This window comes from Colobus angolensis, unplaced genomic scaffold (genome assembly GCF_000951035.1).
Source record: "Colobus angolensis palliatus isolate OR3802 unplaced genomic scaffold, Cang.pa_1.0 Scaffold80, whole genome shotgun sequence".
Classification (NCBI taxonomy): Eukaryota; Metazoa; Chordata; class Mammalia; order Primates; family Cercopithecidae; genus Colobus; species Colobus angolensis.
The window spans coordinates 5,787,309-5,807,944 of NW_012121821.1; the positions used below are offsets into that span (position 1 = coordinate 5,787,309).

The 20,636-nt window shown below is 38.6% G+C and overlaps 2 protein-coding genes across 4 annotated transcripts in view; both read left to right on the forward strand.

Moving 5' to 3' along the window:
- Window positions 1–549: 549 nt before the first annotated feature.
- LYZ (lysozyme) lies at window positions 550–6,044 on the forward strand. Of its 2 annotated transcripts, XM_011929293.1 has the most exons (4): window positions 550–752; window positions 2,324–2,488; window positions 4,748–4,826; window positions 5,694–6,035. In XM_011929293.1, exons 1-4 carry the CDS (start codon window positions 617–619, stop codon window positions 5,758–5,760), a joined length of 447 nt encoding a protein of 148 aa, XP_011784683.1. In that variant the 5' UTR covers window positions 550–616; the 3' UTR covers window positions 5,761–6,035. The 2 variants fall into 2 exon arrangements, with proteins under 2 accessions (XP_011784683.1, XP_011784684.1); XM_011929294.1 differs by lacking the exon at window positions 4,748–4,826 and having other exon boundaries at window positions 589–752; window positions 5,694–6,044.
- Window positions 6,045–11,886: 5,842 nt separating this feature from the next.
- The window catches only part of YEATS4 (YEATS domain containing 4), a 29,575-nt gene continuing 20,825 nt past the window's right edge, over window positions 11,887–20,636 (forward strand). Inside the window, exons 1-4 of one of the 2 annotated variants that reach the window (XM_011929295.1) lie at window positions 11,887–12,207; window positions 15,111–15,230; window positions 17,333–17,399; window positions 17,489–17,583. In XM_011929295.1, the coding sequence (XP_011784685.1) occupies window positions 12,157–12,207; window positions 15,111–15,230; window positions 17,333–17,399; window positions 17,489–17,583 (333 nt within the window). In that variant the 5' untranslated portion in view covers window positions 11,887–12,156. The remainder of the gene's footprint in view (window positions 12,208–15,110; window positions 15,231–17,332; window positions 17,400–17,488; window positions 17,584–20,636) is intronic. The other variant, XM_011929296.1, reaches the window with a different exon arrangement.

Sequence of the window (20,636 nt, forward strand, 5' to 3'; positions counted from 1 at the left end):
ACTTGAACCTCATTTATAATAGTAAAACACTGATTCATAATAATAAAACATTTACTATAGTAACAAAAAGAGTCTAGAGTAAGAAAGTAGCTGAGCAACGTGGTGTCACACTATACACCCAGTAAGACAACAGGCACATGTGTCATGTCCATTTTGTGGAAAATGTATGTAAAATAATGTTAAGTAAAAAAGATAAATACCAAACGGTGAATGCATAGAAAAAAATTCATGAAATTGAATGTTAGTCAGAAATCACAGCTCATTTTAAGCTGTACAAAATAGTCATTGTTTTCTTTATAATTGCTGAAATTCATAATCAAACAGAAGAAGGTTCCTGTCTTGTAAACAGTGCTGTGCCCCAATTCTTCCAGAGCCAGTACTTTAAACAATGCCATTTCATTATTTTCCTGTAGACTAATTCTTAGAAAATTAGAGTATCTCTCTTCAAACATTAAAAAAATCTCTTTAGAATCAGTAGATCAATACACAGTTCCTGTTTTCCACACAGCTGAAAGGGTGGAGCCACCAAACCACAAGGGGAAGAAAGAAGTTGAAAGATATAAATACTGGGATCAGCTCACCCTGGTCAGCCTAGCAGTCTGACCTAGCAGTCAACATGAAGGCTCTCATTATTCTGGGGCTTGTCCTCCTTTCTGTCACGGTCCAGGGCAAGATCTTTGAAAGGTGTGAGTTGGCCAGAACTCTGAAAAAATTGGGACTGGATGGCTACAAGGGAGTCAGCCTAGCAAACTGTAAGTCTACTCTCCATACTTCCAGAGAATTAGCTATGTATGGAACAGACACTAGGAGAGAAGGAAGAAGAAGGGGCTTTGAGTGAATAGATGTTTTATTTCTTTGTGGTTTTGTATACTTACAATGGCTAAAAACATCAGTTTGGTTCTTTATAATCAGAGATACCCGATAAAGGAATAAGAGCATGGCAGGGGAAAATTCCATTCTAAGTAAAACAGGACCTGTTGTACTATTCTAGTGCTAGGAAGTTTGCTGGATGCCTGAGATTCAATGGCACATGTAAGCTGACTGAAAGATACATTTGAGGACCTGGCAGAGCTCTCTCAAGTCCTTGGTGTGTGACTCCAGTTATTTCCCATTTCTAACTTCTGAGAGCCTAGAGTGATGCAGCATTTTTCTTGTCTTCAAGTGCCCTGCTATGACGTGGATTTTTGTTTGTTTTTGTTTGTTTGTTTTGTTTTCTGTTTGTTTTAAGACGGTCTCACTCTGTGGCCCAGGCCGGAGTGCAGTGGCATGATCTCAGCTCATTGCAACCTCCTCCTTCTGGGCTCAAGTGATTCTCGTGCTTCAGCCTTCCGAGTAGCTGTGACTACAGGTGTGCACCACCATACCCAGCTAATTTTTTGTATTTTCAGTAGAGATGGAGTTTCACCATGTTGGCCAGGCTAGTCTTGAACTCTTGGCCTCAAATGATCTGCCCACCTCAGCCTCCCAAAGTGCTAGGATTACAGGTGTGAACCACTGCACCCGGCCAACATGGGATTTTTAATAGTGATGTTTTTAAGAATATATTGAATTCCCTACACAAGGGCAGTAGGAACCTAGTTCCCTTCAGTAACTCTTTGTATAGGATCCCAGAAACTCAGCATGAAATGTTTTATTATTTTTATCTACTCTACTTGATTAACTATCTTTCATTTTCTCCCACACAATTCAAGATGTGCCATGAGGAAAAGTTATTTTACAGTTTAGCCCATAGTTGTCAATGTAATAATCTCTGTAGTTTTCAGATTTAATTCAGACATTTCCCCCCAATAGCTATTTTTGAATGAATGAGTGAAGGGATGAAATCACAGAATAGTCTTGTTTTCAAGATTCTAACTTGATATCCAAATTCACCTTTAGATATTATAAGAAAATTTCTCTCTATCATAAAATCCTTATGTTTTTCCAGTTTTTAAAAAAAGCATTTTTCCATCAGCCTATGTATCTGCTATGAATTTACAAAATCTACTCAACAGCTCTGTTTATTTTTCTGTTCTTGGCTGAATGTTGCCTGAGGGATGGGAGCACAGGAAGGGTAAAAGCAATGGAAGAAACATGTATTTTAATATTTTTAAAAGTATGTTATATTGTTCATTAGTGTTACAAGATAATTTGCATTACAAAAGGATTCTCTTACAAGTCCCTTATCTTAACACTAAAGTGTTAAGATATTTTATAAGTTAAGTAAATCTTTATACTTATAAAACAAATCAGTAAAATAGAAGTAGCTAAATAGAACTGATTTTGCTATAGAGTGTAAGTCACTTAGTGTTGCTGTTTATTACTAAAAATAAGTTCTTTTCAGGGGTGTGTTTGGCCAAATGGGAGAGTGGTTATAACACAGACGCTACAAACTACAATCCTGGAGATGAAAGCACTGATTATGGGATATTTCAGATCAATAGCCGCTACTGGTGTAATAATGGCAAAACCCCAGGAGCAGTTAATGCCTGTCATATATCCTGCAATGGTAAGACCAGCTAATATTTGATCAATCTGGTTATACTTACAAGAATTGAGGTTCAATGCAAATGAAAAAGCCTTGAAGGGTTCATGAGGGACCTAGAAAAACTACATCTCAACTTCCAGAAAGTCATTATTATTTTCCTCATAATTCCCTGAGTAAGAAATTAAAGAAGCGGTATCATAAAAGGTTGACTTTTTTTACTATGCAGAAGTTTCTGAAATGACTTATTAATTTACTGTCAATGGCCTTACTGATGCTTTGTCCCAAACAATGCCATTGCTCCTGCTTACTTTGGGGAGGTTTAGGGATAATTTAGTTGTATGGTCCTTTTTCAATCGTTTTAGTTTTTATTAGGAAATGTTCTAAATACATACAAAATTAGAGACATTAGTATAATAAACAGCCATATGCCCATAATGCACTTTAAAAGTTGTTAACATTTTGCCATGGTCACTTCTTCTATGTTTTTTTTGTTCTTTGTTTTTTTTTTTGCTGAGAGTTTTTTGTTTTGTTTTGTTTTGTTTTGAGACAGAGTCTCACCGTACCCCAGGCTGTAATGCAGTGGCACCATCACAGCTCACTGCAGCCTCAAGTTATCCTCCCACCTCAGCCTCCCAAATAGCTGGGACTACAGGCATACACCACCATGCCTGGCTAGTTTTTGAAATTTTTAGTACAGGCAAATTCTGTGTTGCCCAGGCTGGTCTTGAACTCCTGAGCTCAAGCAATCTTCCAACCTCAGCCTCCTTAAGTGCTGGAATTACAGGCATGAGCCACTGTACCTGGCTACTGCTGAGAGACTTTTAAGTGAATTAGGAACATTATGACATTCCATTTCTAAATTCTTTAGTTTACATCTTCAAAAAATACATTTCCTGTAGAACTATTATTGTAAATAAAAAATTAACTGAAGGATTTATTTATTTAGGGTGAAACAAATATTTTATTGAACTCATAAAAATAGAAATAACGTGGAATCTTCAGTGTCAAAAATATTGCAGAAATCTTGCAAAGTTGATATTATTAAATTTTTAAATATTAAAATTCCCAATAGAGAACATTAATCTTATTTTAAAAATCCAGTTAATTAAAAATTTTATATTATATAATCTTTGGTCATTAAATAAAAATTAGAAAATACAAATAAGAAAAATAACACCCATAATCTTACTCCCCAGAGGTTTATAACCATGGGTAAATTCTGGTATATATTCTTTTGTGTTTTTTGGGGGTTTTTTTTGGAGATGGAGTCTCGCTCTGTCACCCTGGCTGGAGTGCAGTGGCACCATCTCGGCTCACTGCAAGATCCGCCTCCCAGGTTCAGACTATTCTCCTGCCTCAGCCTCCCGAGCAGCTGGGACTACAGGCGCCCACCACTACACCCGGCTAATTTTTTGTATTGTTAGTAGAGACGGGGTTTCACCGTGTTAGGCAGGATGGTCTCGATCTCCTGACCTCATGATCCGCCCGCCTCGGCCTTCCAAAGTGCTGGGATTACAGGCGTGAGCCACCACGCCCGGCCTAATTCTGGTTTATATTCTTCCAGAATGTTTATCAATCATGTGTATGAATGTTAAATTATATCATACATATATATACCCACATACAAACATGTAAGTAATGTGTGCTTTTGCAAAAATTAAATTGTATTATACACACTGCTTTACAATTTGCTTCTTATCACACAAAATTATTTGCATGTCAGCAAATACAAATCGGTTTTTAATGATCTTTTGCTCCATTTTCCAGATGAGAAAAAAATACAAATCTGTATCATCATTTGAAAAGAATGACTAGAATTTTAATATATGAATATTCTATAATTTGCTGATCCAACTGTTACTACTGAGCACTTAGATTGTTTCCATTTTTCCCTCTTAGAAATTGCTATGAATAGTTTTGTGTATACATCTTTGGGTGCATTTCTTATTTCTTCTGGATAAATTTTCAGTAGTAGAACTGCTGAGTAAAATATCACTAGGTGTTTTTTTACAGTGTCTAGTACAAAGAGGACCTTTAATCATTTCGTTAATACTTCCAGAGCTTCCAACGACTTTGGTAAATGAAGAAAAAAATACTTCATTTCATGTTGAATGGGAGAGAATGAAGAGAAAGTTTTCCCCAACAATCACACATATATGGACTCATAGAAAATAATATCTTAGCATTCTTTCCACAGCCTAACAGAATAAAGCTGGCTAAACCTAAATTTAAAATAAAATATCTATTAAAGTTTTTTATTGCTTACCACCTGTCTTTCAGCTTTGCTGCAAAATAACATCGCTGATGCTGTAGCTTGTGCAAAGAGGGTTGTCAGTGATCCACAAGGCATTCGAGCATGGTATGTTTTACGTGTTAAAAGGGAAAACTATTTTACTCTACTGTTGATGTATACAATGAGAGCAGACTTTCAAAGACGAAATTATGCTAATGACACCTAAAAATTGCAGCTTTTGGCTTATGCTAAATAATGTATTACCTACACCTTGAAGAAACAATCTACTTTAACTGATCCAGAATCTTACTCTTTTACTCCACAATTTATTTTAGGAGATTTCTAGAGTTTTAAGATTCTTCGCACTCTACCAGTTCCTTGTCATATCTTGAAATTCTTTTTAGAATAAGTAAATGTGGGCCGGGCACGGTGGCTCACGCCCATAATCCCAGCACTTTGGGAGACCGAGGCGGGTGGATCACCTGAGGTCAGGAGTTTGGGACCAGCCTGGCTAACATGGCAAAACCCCGTCTCTACTGAAAATACAAAAAATTAGCTGGGTGTGGTGGCAGGTGCCTGTAATCCCAGCTACTCAGGAGGCTGAGACAGGAGATTTGCTTGAACCCAGGAGGTGGAGGTTGCAGAGGATTGATTGCACCATTGCACTTCAGCCTGGGCAACGGAGTGAGACTCTATCTCAAAAAAATAAAAAAATAATAAAATAAAATAAATGTGGAATTCACTTTGCAGTTGCTGCTGTACAACGCACATTACTCAATCTTTATGTTCAGCATTCTGTGCTCTACTGAGAGATATGGGTAGGAGTGAAGTATTTTGTATACATATCTTCATTTAATAAATAGCAATCACTGGGTCTATCTTACTATTTTATCTATTGATAAAATATTTTGTTTCCCCAAGGGGTGTGAAGTATGTATATTACAATGAAGATATGTTTTAACCTTTTACCATTTGCTTCATCTTTTTCTGCAGGGTGGCATGGAAAAAGCACTGTCAAAACAGAGATGTCAGTCAGTATGTTGAAGGTTGTGGAGTATAATTGCAGAATTTTCCTTCTTCAGCTCATTTTGTCTCTTTCTCACATTAAGGGAGTAGTAATTAAGTGAAAGATCACACTACCATTATTTCCCCTTCAAAGAAATAATATTTTTACAGAAGCAGGAGCAAAATATGGCCTTTCTTCTAAGAGACGTAATGTTCACTAATGTGGTTATTTTATATTAAGCCTACAACATTTTTCAGTTTGCAAATAGAACTATTACTGGTGAAAATTTATCTAAAACCTTGGTTATCAAATACATCTCCAGTACATTCAGTTCTTATCAAAGAAATAACCCAGACTTAATCTTGAATGATACGAGTATGTCCAATAGTAAGTAAAAAATATAACAAAAGGTTATCTTCAGTTGATCTTGGGCAAAATACCAGCAGCATCAGATGCCTTCATCTGTTTAGTCATCTCCAAAAACAGTAAAAGTAACCATTTTTTGTTGGAAAATATGAAATTTTTAAAGGGGTAGAATACCAAATGCTAGAAACAGACTGCCTGAGTTGAGAATTTTGTTTTCTTAAAGTGTGTTTCTTTCTAAATTGCTGTTCCTTAATTTGAGTAATTTCATTCATGTATTATGATTAAATCTGAGGTAGATGAGCTTACAAGTATTGAAATAATTGCTAACTAATCACAAATGTGAAATTATGCATAATGTTTGAAAAACACAAACATTCTAATTAAAGGCTTTGCAACACATACCTTGTCTGTTTTTATTTAGACTCCTATAGTGCCTCTGAAGAAAAAAATACAAATATTTGAAAAAATATGATTTGGTGCTCTTATTATCTCTTATATCCTCACTTACTTCACTTAAATAGTCGGATATTGCTGGAGAAAAATCCACAAGCATGCTGACAGGTCTCAGTTTAAATTCATAACCATAAATCTCAAATGAACCCTCATGTCTACCTGACCATTTTAGTTACTTCTCTGCAATCCTTCCATTTTTATGTCCCTAGTCTCCAAAATGACTGTTACTATTTTACTTTTCTTCTTCTCTCTTCAAAGCCTCAAGACACACATTCAGCCTCCTCTGCCCCCTTATCCTCCACCCTCCTCTGCTCTCAGCAGATAACCTGGCCTCATATTACACTTTTAAAACAAAAGCAACTTCATAGCAAGTTTTCCCCTCCACATCACCAAAGCAGCAGTCATACCTTCCCATAGGCCCATCCTTCCTTCCTTCCCTCCTATTATCAGGATGAAGGGCCTCTGCTTCTGCCAACAGCACTGACTCCACATGCAGTTCCCCTCCCATCTCTCTCACTACTCCAAGTTAGGTTGTTTCTTGCATCCCTAGTTTGTTCCTTTTAGCTGGATCACCTCCATCATTCTGCAGTCTGCCCTAGTAACCTCCCATCTTACAACAAATACTCCACTGACCCTACATAATCCTCCAACTGCAATTCCATTCTCTGTTCCCTTTACAGCAAGACTTCTGGGGAAGGATGTCTGTACTTACCAACTCCATGACCTCACCTCCCATTGTCTTTTCAACCCTCTCTAATCTGGCTTCCATCCTCACCCAGTTGAAACTGCTCCTCCAGGATTTTCCCCATGACTCCTCAGTGCTAATTCCGTGATCACCTTGTTCATCTCAGCAGCATTTGACAAAGTGAACCACTTCATACTCTTAGCAGTTTTCTTCTCCCTTGACTTTTCCTTATTTGCATCCTACTTCAGTGACTGTTCTTTCTCAGTCCTTCTTGCTCACTCTTTCTCTGCTATTTAATTTCTAAACGTGAGAGTGCCTCAGGGATCAAGTCTATAATAATTTTATATACTACATATTTTGTTTCTTCTCAGCAAAATATAACTTCCAAAATGACAGAGGTTTTCCCACTTTTTAAAAAAACATTGAAATAATCTCAATCTTTCAAAAAATGTAAAAGTACTGTCCAAAGATCTTTTATTTTTTTCAGAACTGTTTTGAGAGTAAATAGCCAACATGATACCCAATGGCCCTGCTTATATCGGTGTGTAATTCCTACAAAGACATTCTCCTACATAAAACCTCAAAACAATTATCCAGATTAGGAAATTAACACTGATACATTACTACAACCTAATCATCCGATTCCACTCAATTTCATAGATTGTCCCAATAAGACCTTCGTAACAAAAGCATCTAATTCAGAATCGTGTTGTATTTTGTTTTCATGTTTTTTAAGTCTCTTTCAATCTGGATTGTTCTTCAGTTGTTTCTTTCTGGACTTTTTATGACCTTGCCACTTTTGAAGACCACAGACTAGTTATGTTATAGAATGTTCCTAAGGTTTTTCTGGTGTTCTCTCGATTCCATTAGGTTATGCATCTTTGGTAGGAATACCACAGAAGTGATGTTCTCACTGCATCATTTCAGGTGGCATGCAGTTTTGATTTGCCCCATGACTGATGATGATCACTTGGATCATTTGATTAAGGTGATGGCTGCAAGCCATCTTCACTGTAAAGTATTTGGGGAGGAGGTGCCTTGAGACTACTGCTCATCACATTTTCGGTTTGTTTATTTATTTAGAGATAGGACTTCACTCTGTCACCTAGGCTGGAGTGCAGTGGCGTGATCTCGGCTTACTGCAACCTCTGCTTCCCGAGCTCAAGCGATCCTCCTGCCTCAGCCTCCTAAGTAGCTGGGACTACAGGCGCGCATCACCATGCTTGGCTAATTTTTGTATTTTTAGTAGAGATGGGGTTTTGCCATGTTGCCCAGGCTGGTCTCGAACTCCTGAGCTCGAGCATTCCGCCTCTCTTGGCCTCTCAAATGCTGGATTACAGGCGTGAACCACCGTGCCTGGTCATGCATTTATTTATTATATCAATATGGACCCATGGTTTCTATTTTATTCAAATCATAAGGATTTATAGTCCCTTACTATTATTTATTTTGATGTTCACACTGTCCTCGATTTGGCCAGTGAGCCTCTGCAAGTTGGCTTCTGTGCCATTTCAACATATTGCCATTATTCTTCAAGCACTTTCTTGTTTTCTGGCACAAGATATTCTAAGGCTCACCTTGTTCCTTCCTTGCTTTCAGAAATGGAATAGGCATTTCTCCAAGGAGCCCTGATTCCTCAAAGTGCATGATAGTATTAAAAAACAAGATCTGGGCACTAGGGTGTCACTGTTCCCAGGCCCTATCAGTGAACAGAGCTGGAAGATACATGTATTTACACTATATTTATCTCTACATCTATCTATTTATATTGAAAATCATGAATCCACACCAGTATCTCCAATTCTAATCTCACACCACAGGATTCACTCTAGTTTTCTTCTTTTCCATGTTTTAACTCTCTTCTCTGACAGTAAGAAACTTAGCATCCATTACACTCAATATCCTTAAAATGTGTCCTTAGTACATTTATGTATTTGATGGGTTTGCCTGTATGTAACCAATTTCCCAACTCTGCTCAACATTGAGTGCTCTCCACTCAGGCTCTGACACCCCCCAGTGGGTTGCTTCCTTCCCCCACACCTGGACACCCTCCTTACCATGATACATCTCTGATTTTATAATATGCTGAACCACTGTACTGATAGGAAGAATAGAAATTTTTCACTCCTTCCACTTCTGTATTCTAAACACCTAGAAGAGTGACTGGAACATGGTACATGCTCAATAAGTGTCAGTTGATCAAATAAATCTCTTGCTGATTATTTAGTATGTTCCCTCCAAGCTGATCATTCTAAGTTTTCCGTTTTTGAGACAGAGCCTCACTCTGTCTCCAGGCTGGAGTGCAGCGGCGCGATCTCGGCTCACTGCAACGTCCACCTCCTGGGTTCAAGCGATTCTCCTGCCTCAGCATCCCGAGTACTTGGGACTACAGGCACGCGCAAACACGGCCCCCTCATTTTTGTATTTTTAGTAGACACAAGGTTTCACCATGTCAAGAGGTCGATCTCCTGACCTCATGATCCGCCCGCCTCGGCCTCCCAAAGTGCTGAGATTACAGGCGTGAGCCACCGCGCCCGGCTTTTTTTTTTTTTTTTTTTTTTAATTAACTCTTCCAGGCCACATGATTCCAGTACAACAGTTTGCGGGGTTCCAAGCCACATCTTGGCTATGTAAATGCAGCACATAGACTAGCCATGGGAGGGCAGCAGAGGGCCACTACAGAGGCGCCACCTTAGGCTGCAAAATTCTTGGATCATTCTGATGTGATTAAACTAAAAAGGAATGAGTTTATGCATATGGAGATACCCTGAGGTGTACAAAGGATGAGTCAAGGTAGGGAAGAGAGAGTTGAAGAGTAACAGCTGAGAAACAGAGATAGGACATGTCCAGGAAGTGCCAGGATAACCCAACAACACAGGCTGATTGAGGAAATCGCCAGAGATTAGACAAAGTAGACTGAAGAGGGAAAGCAATGTTTGTTGGAGATTTTTGTTTTAGTTTTTGATAAATATTTCTTAGTTATACCAATTGTTTTTAATATAATTACGCCCCCAAACCAAATTTCTACTCTTATTCTGGCAACAGGATAAAAATCAATATCAATGTTTGATCATTTTCAAAAGAAACTCAGTTCCTATGTTGGTTGAAATGCAGTGACATCCATATGACAATTGAGCTCTTCATGTGGCACTAATTATAACTAAGCCCTGAGCACATCCCTTGCACTTCTATTTAGTGAAGTCTTTAAAAAAATATTTTCTTCGGCCGGGCGTGATGTCTCATGCCTGTAATCCTAGCACTTTGGGAGGCCGAGGCGGGCGGATCACGAGGTCAGGAGATCGAGACCATCCTGGCTAACACGGTGAAACCCCGTCTCTACTAAAAATACAAAAAATTAGCCGGGCGAGGTGGCAGGCACCTGTAGTCCCAGCTACTCGGGAGGCTGAAGCAGGAGAATGGTGTGAACCCGGGAGGCGGAGCTTGCAGTGTGCCAAGATCGCGCCACTGCACTGTGACAGAGCGAGACTGCGTCTAAAAAAAAAAAAAAAAAAAAATTCCTCAAAGTTGTTAAATGGAATTACTGAAAATCACAATCAGCAGTATTTTCTACTCTTTTAGCTTATTTTTTAAAATACTTACCTCCATGCTTTTCAATATTACACTTATATTGCTTCTTCTTGATTTTTCCATTTTCAGATATTGACTTCCCACTATGGAAGTTAAAGAAGCTCTATTTCCTTCTACTCCAACCCCATCAAGCATAGTACCTTTCTCCAAAGCCCATCCTTCCAAATGTAATTCTATTTTTTGTGGAGTGGGGGATCAATACTCAGTATTTATGTAACCATAAATACAATTACTTTCTTTTCTTACGCAAGATTTTGTTTTCCCTAGAATTAATAGCTGTATAATGCTTACAGCCGCTTAGTTTTCTGTGTACCTGTCATGAGTTAAACTCCCAAACTCTCGGTCAAATCTCCTCTTGAGGATTCAACACCAGCTGGAATTGTGTCAATTCCGTCCTTCTAAAGCAGTGTGTCCCAAAGATTTCTGACCGAATCTAACCTGGATGCGTTGCCATCTATGCCTGTACACAGCTATCGTCTCCGGGGCTCTTTCAGTATCATCTTGGGATCTTATTATTTTCTGTGTTTGATATTTATTGTATTTCCTGTATTTCATAATTTCCTCCTTCTTGGCTTATTCCCTCATTTTGGTGGGTCAGATCTACAGGATCTTCCTGGAAGTACTGAGAAAAGTAAGATAGGTACTATTTTTTATGTGTAGTGATTTAGCACGTCTGAAACTATTCACACACTCGATTGGTAGTTGGATGAGTATTGAAGACTAAATCGGAAGTAATTTTCCCTCAGAGTTTTGAAGACAGTACCGTACGGCTTCCTAGAATCTACCTGAGCAATCTGAAGCCACTCTGATTCCACAGTCTTTATAACCTGGAAGGGTGTGGGATCTCTTTATCCTCGATGTTCGGAAAATTCACAATGATATGCCTTGACATGGATGCTTTAATATTTGTGCTGGGTGCTTGGTAGGATCTTTCAATGTGGAAACTCATATCCTTAACATCTGGACAACTTTCTGAACTCATTTATTATTTCCTTCCTTTCATTTTTTTTGGTTTGGAACTCCTGGACTGGTCTTATGATGTGACTGCAGCCGCCAGGCGCGTGCGCAGTGTACACTGCGTGCGCACACGCGAACCCGTTGCGCCTGCGCACGGTGCCGCCGTCGCCCCTCCTTCCGCTGCGCTCTCCACCTGCGCGGGGCTGAATGGCCTTCCGGAGCGCTGTCGGCCTGAGGAGTTGACGGTTAGTCAGCGTTACGGGCCTTAGTAACTCGCCCTCCCTCGGCCAGAAACCCTCCGCCTGGGCCCGCGCGAGAGGAGCGCGGCCTCTGAGGGGAGCGGCGACCCCGCCAGCCCCGGTCTCTTTCCCTGGCGGCGGCGGCTTCTTCCGTGGGACAATATGTTCAAGAGAATGGCCGAATTTGGGCCTGACTCCGGCGGGAGAGTAAAGGTCAGTGCCCGGACCGCCCCTCTTCCGGGGTGGCTCTCCCGCCCCGGCTCCTCCCTGAGCGGCGCGGGGAGGTCACACTGGGTTTCCTTTCGCGCCTTCTGCCCTCAGGTTTGAACCGTGGTTTCAAGGCGGAGAGCGAGTCAGAGTCATTGAGTGAAAAAACGGCGTTCATTGGGCCCCAGCTTCCTCGCGTCACTGCCAACTCCCATCCCCGCCAAAAACCAAACAAATCAGTAGTGGCTTGGGGAAACCTGGACGTGGCTGCCGAGGAAACGTGCGAGTCCGAGGGCAGGGAAAGCTCAGCTTGGTGCACATTCGCTGCCAATCTAGGTTATTGGTAAAGCGGTGACGCCACCTCCCTGGTGTGAGGATAACAATAACTGTAGCCAGCAGTCGCTGAGCGCTTACCCACAGTATTTCCAAGTGCGGTAATGAGGCACCGAGGCATACGAAAGCTAAGAAAATTTGCCGGAGTTCATGGTGTTCAGAAAGCCCCAAAGCAAGGGCATAACACTGCCTGGCACATGGGGAACATTCAGTAAATGTCAGCTTCTTTTGTTTTTAATGAAATTATCATAGAGCCTAGCGTAATGTTTGACATTGTGACATTTCCCTCACACATCCCCTGGCACGTTAATTTTTTTTTTTTTTTTTTGAGACGAAGTGTTGCTCTTGTTGCCCAGGCTGGAGCGCAACGGCGCGATCTCGGCTCACCGCAACCTCCGCCTCTCAGGTTCAAGCGATTCTCCTGCCTCAGCCCCCCAAGTAGCTGGGATCACAGGCGCCCGCCACCACGCCCGGCTAATTTTTGTATATTTAGTAAAGACAGGGTTTCACCATGTCGACAGCCTGGTCTTGAACTTCTGACCTCACGTGATCCACCCACCTCGGCCTTCCAAAGTGGTGGGATTACAGGTGTGAGCCACCGCGTCCGGCCCTTCACGTTGATTTTTAAGGCAGGGCCCACTGGCTCCTGATAAAACAACTGTTTGTACCCCGTCTGATGTTTATTTATAGAGGAAAGGAAATTTTTCTTTAAAAAGAATCAACCACAGCCGGGCGCGGTGGCTCACGCCTGTAATCCCAGCACTTTGGGAGGCCGAGGTGGGTGGATCACCTGAAGTAAGGAGTTTGAGACCAGGCTTGTCAACATTGTGAAACCCTGTCTCTACTAAAACTACAAAAATTAGCCTGGCGCGGTGGAGGGCACCTGTAATCCCAGCTACTCGGGAGGCTGAGGCAGGAGAGTTGCTTGAACCTGGGAGGCCGAGGTTGCAGTGAGCTGAGATGGCGCCACTGCACTCTAGCCTGGGCGACAGAGCAAGACTCTGTTTCTTCAAAAAATAATCATAATAATTAGTAGGATTTAAAAATACTTATCTGTGTCTTTTTTTTTTTTTTTTTTTTTTTGAGACCAAGTGTTGCTCTTGTTGCCCAGGCTGGAGTGCAATGGCGCGATCTCGGCTCACCGCAACCTCCACCTCATGGATACAAGCGATTCCCCTGCCTCAGCCTCCTGAATAGCTGGGATTACAGGCATGCGCCACCATGCCCGGCTAATTTTGTATTTTTAGTAGAGACAGGGGCTTCACCGTGTTGGTCAGGCTGGTCTCGAACTCCTGACCTCAGGTGATCCGCCCGCCTCGGCCTCCCAAAGTGCTGGGATTACAGGCGTGAGCCACCGTGCCTGGCCGCGTTTCTTCATTTCTTATTGTTGTTGGTTACACTCACTCAGCACTTTTCACATGTGGAAAATCTTGCTCTTTGTCCTTCAGATACATTTCTGTAACTGAGCCATTGGTTTCAGATTCATGTGCAACATTCAGTATTTTCACTTAAATTGAAATTTTTTTATCTTTCCGTCATAATCTGTCAATACTCATTGCCTTTGCACTTATCAGGTATAAGAAATATGTATATTAAACTAAGGATAAATGTAGCAAACATGTCATCAGCCGTTATTTAACAAGCTTCAGTCATCCAAGTGACACTTGGCCATTTTTGCCATGTCTGAATTCAACTGTAATCTTTATTGTAACATTTACATTTAAATCAATTTATTTTTTAAACGCCTTTTTCTAAACGTTAATGTTTTTGAAATTGTAGGGTGGTTTTTTTTTGTTTTTGAAGACAGAGTCTGGCTGTGTCGCCCAGGCTGGAGTGCAATGGTATGATCTCGGCTCACTGCAATCTCCGCCTCCCAGGTTCAAGCAATTCTCCTGCTTCAGCTTTTCAAGTAGCTGGGATTACAGATGCACACCACCACACCCAGCTAATTTTTGTATTTTTAGTAGAGACAGTGTTTCACCATGTGGGCCAGGCTGGTCTTGAACCCCTGACCTCAGGTGATCCACCCGCCTTGGTGAAATTGTAGGTTTTAATTTCTAGTTACAGTTATTATTATTTTTAATACTGATTAAACACGTAAGTAAAAAAGTGAAAAATGTTTCACCTTTATTCTACCTCTCACAAATTACTCTTAATATTTACACTATACTTTGGGAAACACTGCCACAGATTGGGTGATAAGGACATTACCACAGGTGATGCCAGTCAGAATTGGCAATTTTTATTTCAATGCCTAGCTTTCAGGTGTTTAAGTAAAAGGCCTTTTGCATTTCTTTTAACAAAACTCTCAAAACGCTTTACGTGGTAATTTAAATAAAAGCATTTTCAAAGAGGGAGCATTGTAATTATTCTGGTGTTTTTTGTATTAATATGAAATGAGGATAAGTGTCTGAAATTGATTTGAGAGAAATCCATTTTATAAGCAAACTATAGATTGTTGGACTGCCATTCTTTAAAACAAGTTTTCAGAGCTTATTTAGCTAATGGTACAATAAATTCTGCTTATTTAGCTAAAGGTACAATATTCATTTATTTTAAAATTATTTTTCTTTTAGGGTGTTACTATCGTTAAACCAATAGTTTATGGTAATGTTGCTCGGTATTTTGGAAAGAAAAGAGAAGAAGATGGGCACACTCATCAGTGGACAGTATATGTAAAACCATATAGAAATGAGGTAGGCACTTGTTTTTTCTGTAACCATTTTGCTTAAAGTTGTCTGTAATTTGTTTTGCTTAAAGACAACCTGTAGTTTTTTATAGTAACTTTCTGATTATAAAATTGGTCCATTGTAGGAATGTTGTCAAAAAGTTTTTGAAAAAATAGAGAACCGTCATCTTCATATGATACTAGAATTCAATTTTCCAAAAATGTTTCCTAATTAAAATTCAGATAAGAATTATTATGCTATAAATACAGTACATCTTCCTAACATCATGTCTCAAGTTAACATAGTATTTAATCAGAAGTTTCAGGAATAAGCAGCTAATCCTTAAAGTTATAATGTGGTAATAAGACCATCAAAATATGTGAAAGACAGCTCTGCTGTGTCATCCAATTGCTAGTAATTTTGTTTCACTGTGGAGTCTTTAATGCCTGGAACAGAGCCAGTATATAGTAGGTATTTAACTGATATTTATTGAGTGAGTAAATTATTCCTCCATTTAAAACCCTTCAAAGTCCACCCAAAAACTTGCATATGAGTATTGATACCAGTGTAATTCATAATAGCCAAAAAGTGGAAACAATTCATCTATCAACTGATGAATGGATAAATAAAATGTGGTATATCCATACAATTGAATATTATCAGGCAATAAAAAGTAAAGTACTGATAAAGTAAAGATGCTACTACATAGATGAAACTTGAAAGCATTATGCTAAGTAAAAGAAGCCAGATATAAAAAAGGCCACATATTATATGCTTTTATTTATATGAAATGTCCAGAAGCATCAAATCCATAGACAAAGAAAATAGATAAGTGGTTGCTAGTGGGTGGGGCAGAAGGAGTATTGAGGTAAGTGCTAATGGATATGGCTTTCTTTTGTGTGATAAAAATGTTCTAAAATTGTAGTGATTCTTATGAGACTCTGTAAATATAACTAAAAATCACTGGCTAGGCAAAATGTCTCATTCCTGTAATCTCAGCACTTTGGGAGGCCCAAGCGGGAGAATTGCTTGAGCCCAGGAGTTTGAGACCAGACTGGGAACATAGTAAGACTCCATCTCTACAGAAAAAAAAAGGTATCATTATGGTAAGATTCCAGTTTGTTTTTTAAATAATAAAGTTAGATATGAATGTAGATCTAAGTAATTTAAAAATTCCTAAAAGTAAATTAAAAGGTTAATAAACATTACTATTGAATGTGACTTATTGCTTTGCATTTTTTATTCTTCTATAATGAATTATATGTTTTAAAGGCCACCTTTGCCAACAGAAGCCCTTTTATTTGCCATAACTAATGAATATACTTCTGTACTTTAAAATAAAGTTAAGAAAATGAGGAGTTTTTGTACTCAACAGTCTTAGATTGCTTTAAATTAGTTGTCCTTAGCTTTATGTAATGTAATTTTTTGTTTGTTTGTTTGTTTGAGATGGAGTTTCTCTCGTTGCCCAGGCTAGAATGCAATGGCGTGATCTCGGCTTACTGCAACCTCCGCCTCCTGGGTTCAAGCGATTCTCCTGCCTCAGCCTCCTGAGTAGCTGGGATTACAGGCGCCCACCGCCATGCTCGGCTAATTTTTTGTATTTTTAGTAGAGATGGAGTTTCACCATGTTGGCCAGGCTGCTCTCGAACTCCTGACCTCAGGTGATCCACCTGCCTTGGCCTCCCAAAGTGCTAGGATTACAGGCGTGAGCCACCGTGCCCGGCGTATGTGATATAATTTTGTTCGTTGAAATTGACTATAGATTTGCCTTATATTTCTGTAATAGTACCAAATATGTACTGTTGTTTTAATGAAAAAAATCAAAATTGATTTAGAATATTATCTATAGAGGTTTATGAAAACAAGATTTGCCAAAAAAAAGTGAATTTGGGACATGTATTTCTATGTATTACAAATTATGAAAGAATTCAACACAGCCTTCCTTTGTTTTTGTTTTTTAAAAAAAGCAAAATAGCTTCCCAGGTATAATTCATATTTTTTAGAAAATTAGATTCCATAAAATTTGAAGGGAAGTATGTTTTTTGTAAAATTAAGTATATATACTCAGTGTATTTTTTTCCTAGTTTTCATTTGTAGATCATAAAACTAATTAATTCCTTATATTTTAGGATATGTCAGCATATGTGAAGAAAATCCAGTTTAAATTACATGAAAGCTATGGCAATCCTTTAAGAGGTACAATATAGTCTTTTGATTCACAATATCCAAAGTTAAAAATGGCTAGGAAACTAAACCGATAATTTACTATTTTTTTCTGTCTTTAGTTGTTACTAAACCTCCATATGAAATTACTGAAACAGGATGGGGTGAATTCGAAATAATCATCAAAATATTTTTCATTGACCCTAATGAAAGACCTGTGAGTAGCATTAATCTTTGTAAATATAAAATAGATTTCTTCATAAATATGAAAATGCAATATACTTAATGAATAGGGTTCATTCAGATGTGTTTTATGTAAATTTATGGTACAATGTATCTTGCCATGAGTTAAGTTTTTCATTTTTAAATGTAGTGCCTTTCAAAATCCTTTTTTTTTAAGTATGGAAAGAAAACATATAATATGAACATATATTGGAAAGAAACCATGGAAATCAGATGATTACTGCAGCAAAAATACTTAAAACTATTATTATCATTTAGGTATTAGTAATAAACAAGTTGAGCCCATATGCTGTGTAAAATGGTTTTTATAGTTTTTGGTAGTTAAACCCTAAGAAACAGTGTTTTTGCTTTTTTAAACTGTCATCAGTACTAGTGCTTCATTTTATATCTTATTTATGAGTCTTTATTTTTATAGCCACTGGCTTTTTCATCTTTTGATCTCTTCTTATCAAATTGTTACTTGATAATGTAAAAAAAATCCCTCCAGGCTTTTGCATTGATCCTTCAGCAACTTTGTTAGGTTGTGATATCCTCATTTTAGAGATCAGGATACCAAGGCTCAGAGGTCAAGTCACAGCTCAAAAACACTCAGTTAATTATGGTAGAGCTAGTTTTTGAACCCAGATGTTTGCATTCATACCTTTTTCTAGTATTTTTTCTTTTGAGTAAAACTACTAGGCCTTTTTTTTTCTTAAGTCCGTAGGGTCAAAACTCAGTAATGGCTTTCACATTCCACATATGTGACTGGGTTTTAACTCCAGTTTCAAGGCTTTCACATTCATCACCATTTTATCTTATTAGAATCTTATCATTCTTTTAGCATCAGACATTTACATTTTAATTATCAGATTATATTTTTTAAACTGTGTATGTATTTTTAAAGGAGCGGAATATCACCTGGACCAGTATTTTTCAGCAAACCAGTTCCTAACTGGCTGCATCAGAAACACCTGAGGTGCTTGTGTATTTATTTATTTATTTTTGTGAAGTGCTTTTTAAAAATTCAAACTCCTAGACGTCACCTTTTGGAGAGTCTGATTCAGTAGGTTTGGAATGTGGCCAGCACCCCAGGTGATTTTGATGCACAGTGAGATTTGGGACCCATTGACGTAGACTTACTCTTCTCTTCCTACGTAGGAATTTATTTAGGCAATCTCTCAAATGAAAATCTAGTTTGGGCTTGCATATCTCCAATGTGGAGAAATAACTTATGTCACTAAGTAAAACATTCTATTCAAGGTTGGGGTAGTTTTAGTTTTAAGAAAGCTGTACTTCGTTACGCTTCCCTGAACCTTTTACTGATAACTATTGCTACATTAGTTTCCTTTTCTCAGGAGTAAGCATCCATAGCTCATTTAAACATTTTTCGTGTTTTCATGTGATGAAGTTTTTAGATCTCCTACCATCTGTGTTGTCCTTCAAGAAAGCACACTCGTTATATTTTGTTTGGCAAGAATTTTTTTTTTTTTTCTTTTGAGACAGAGTTATACTCTGCTGCCCAGGCTGGAGTACAGTGGCATAAACATGACTCACTGCAGCCTCCACTTTCTGGCCTCAAACAATCCTTCTGCCTCAGGCTCCCCAGTAGATGGGACCACAGATGCATGCCACCATGCTGTGCTAATTTTTTATTTTCTGTAGAGATGGGGTCTCGCTATGTTGCCCAGGCTGATCTCAAACTCCTGGACTCAAGTAGTCCTCTTGCCTTGCCCTCCCAAGGTGCTAGGATTACAGGCATGAGCCACCATGACCGGCCAAGAAATTATTAAATGTTATCTCTGCTATTTGCAAAATATTGTTTAAGGGACTGAGAAGGATACAAAAATGAGACACTGACCTTATTGAGAATTGTTTATTAGGGAAAAGAGAGTGTAGAATTTAGCAGATGTTGAGAGGGAGAGAGAAGCAGCCTGTGATGTTACTAGAGTAGAAGCTCGTTTTAACTTTGTAAGATTGCTCTGTTTTCATTTTTATTTTGAGAATATGCTGCCTTACCTCCCTGTTTCCTCATCTGTTACCTCTTATCCCCAGTTGGAAAATAAATCTGTGAAAGAAATCATTATATCCTGTAACCTCATTGTGAGACAGCTCTTGAAGTCACTCTTAGAAAGGTAAAACAATATAACCTATTGCACTGCTGTAGTGATTAATCTATTGAATAGGTTCCCATATAGATCTACATAGGCCTCAGTTTTATTCTCTTAAAAAATATTGTAGTTTTTTTTAGTATTATTTAACTATTATACTTTTTCAGTAGTTGGCTCTTATAGAAAATGTCGAATGAAGATTTATTTAAAATATATAAGAAAGACAACTTGGTTGGAAGGTAACTTGTGATTTACTTCTGTTACTCAGTAACCTATTATACAGATCAAGCCACTATAAAAAGAATGGTTGTTTCTAAAAGCAAAATGCCAAACTGAGTTTTCATTCCTAGAAATAGGGATTTCTAGGCAAGTATAGGTAGTTTCATTGTTCTAAGAATTTTCAAACAGCACTCAAATTAGAGACATCTGTCTTGAAATGTTTTTATTGCCTATATCTGCATGAATGCCTCTGGAAGTCTGAATAATAAATTTAGGGAAGGACAGTTTTATGATGTAATTGTAAGAATTTTTTAATTATAAAAGTCAGATGTGCATATGGTTTTAAGAGAAGATTTTTGAAATAAATGTGAGTCTTCTGTATTAGTTTTCTGGTACCAAAAACTGTGGGATTAAAACAACAGAAATTGATTCCCACAGATCTGGAGGCTAGAAGTCCGAAATCAAGGTGTTGGCCATGTTTTTTCCAAAGCCTTTAGGAGAGCATCTTTCCTTGCCTCTTCCAGCCCCAGATGTTCTTGGCTTTTGGCAACATATCTCTAATATCTTCCTCCATTGTCACATGGCCTTATCTTTCTCCCTGGTCTCTGTGTCTTCTTCTCTGAGAAGGACACCAGTCATTTTGGATTATGGTCCACCCTAATGACTTCATGGTAATTACACCTACAAAGACCCTATTTCCGAATAATGTCACATCCACAGG

Bases quoted from the DNA above. Each gene is read 5' to 3' on its own strand.
- LYZ (XM_011929293.1), top strand. From the start codon at position 617: ATGAAGGCTCTCATTATTCTGGGGCTTGTCCTCCTTTCTGTCACGGTC. The intron at 753-2,323 runs GTAAGTCTACTC...AGTTCTTTTCAG, and splicing joins GGGAGTCAGCCTAGCAAACT to GGGTGTGTTTGGCCAAATGG. The intron at 4,827-5,693 runs GTATGTTTTACG...CTTTTTCTGCAG, and splicing joins CCACAAGGCATTCGAGCATG to GGTGGCATGGAAAAAGCACT.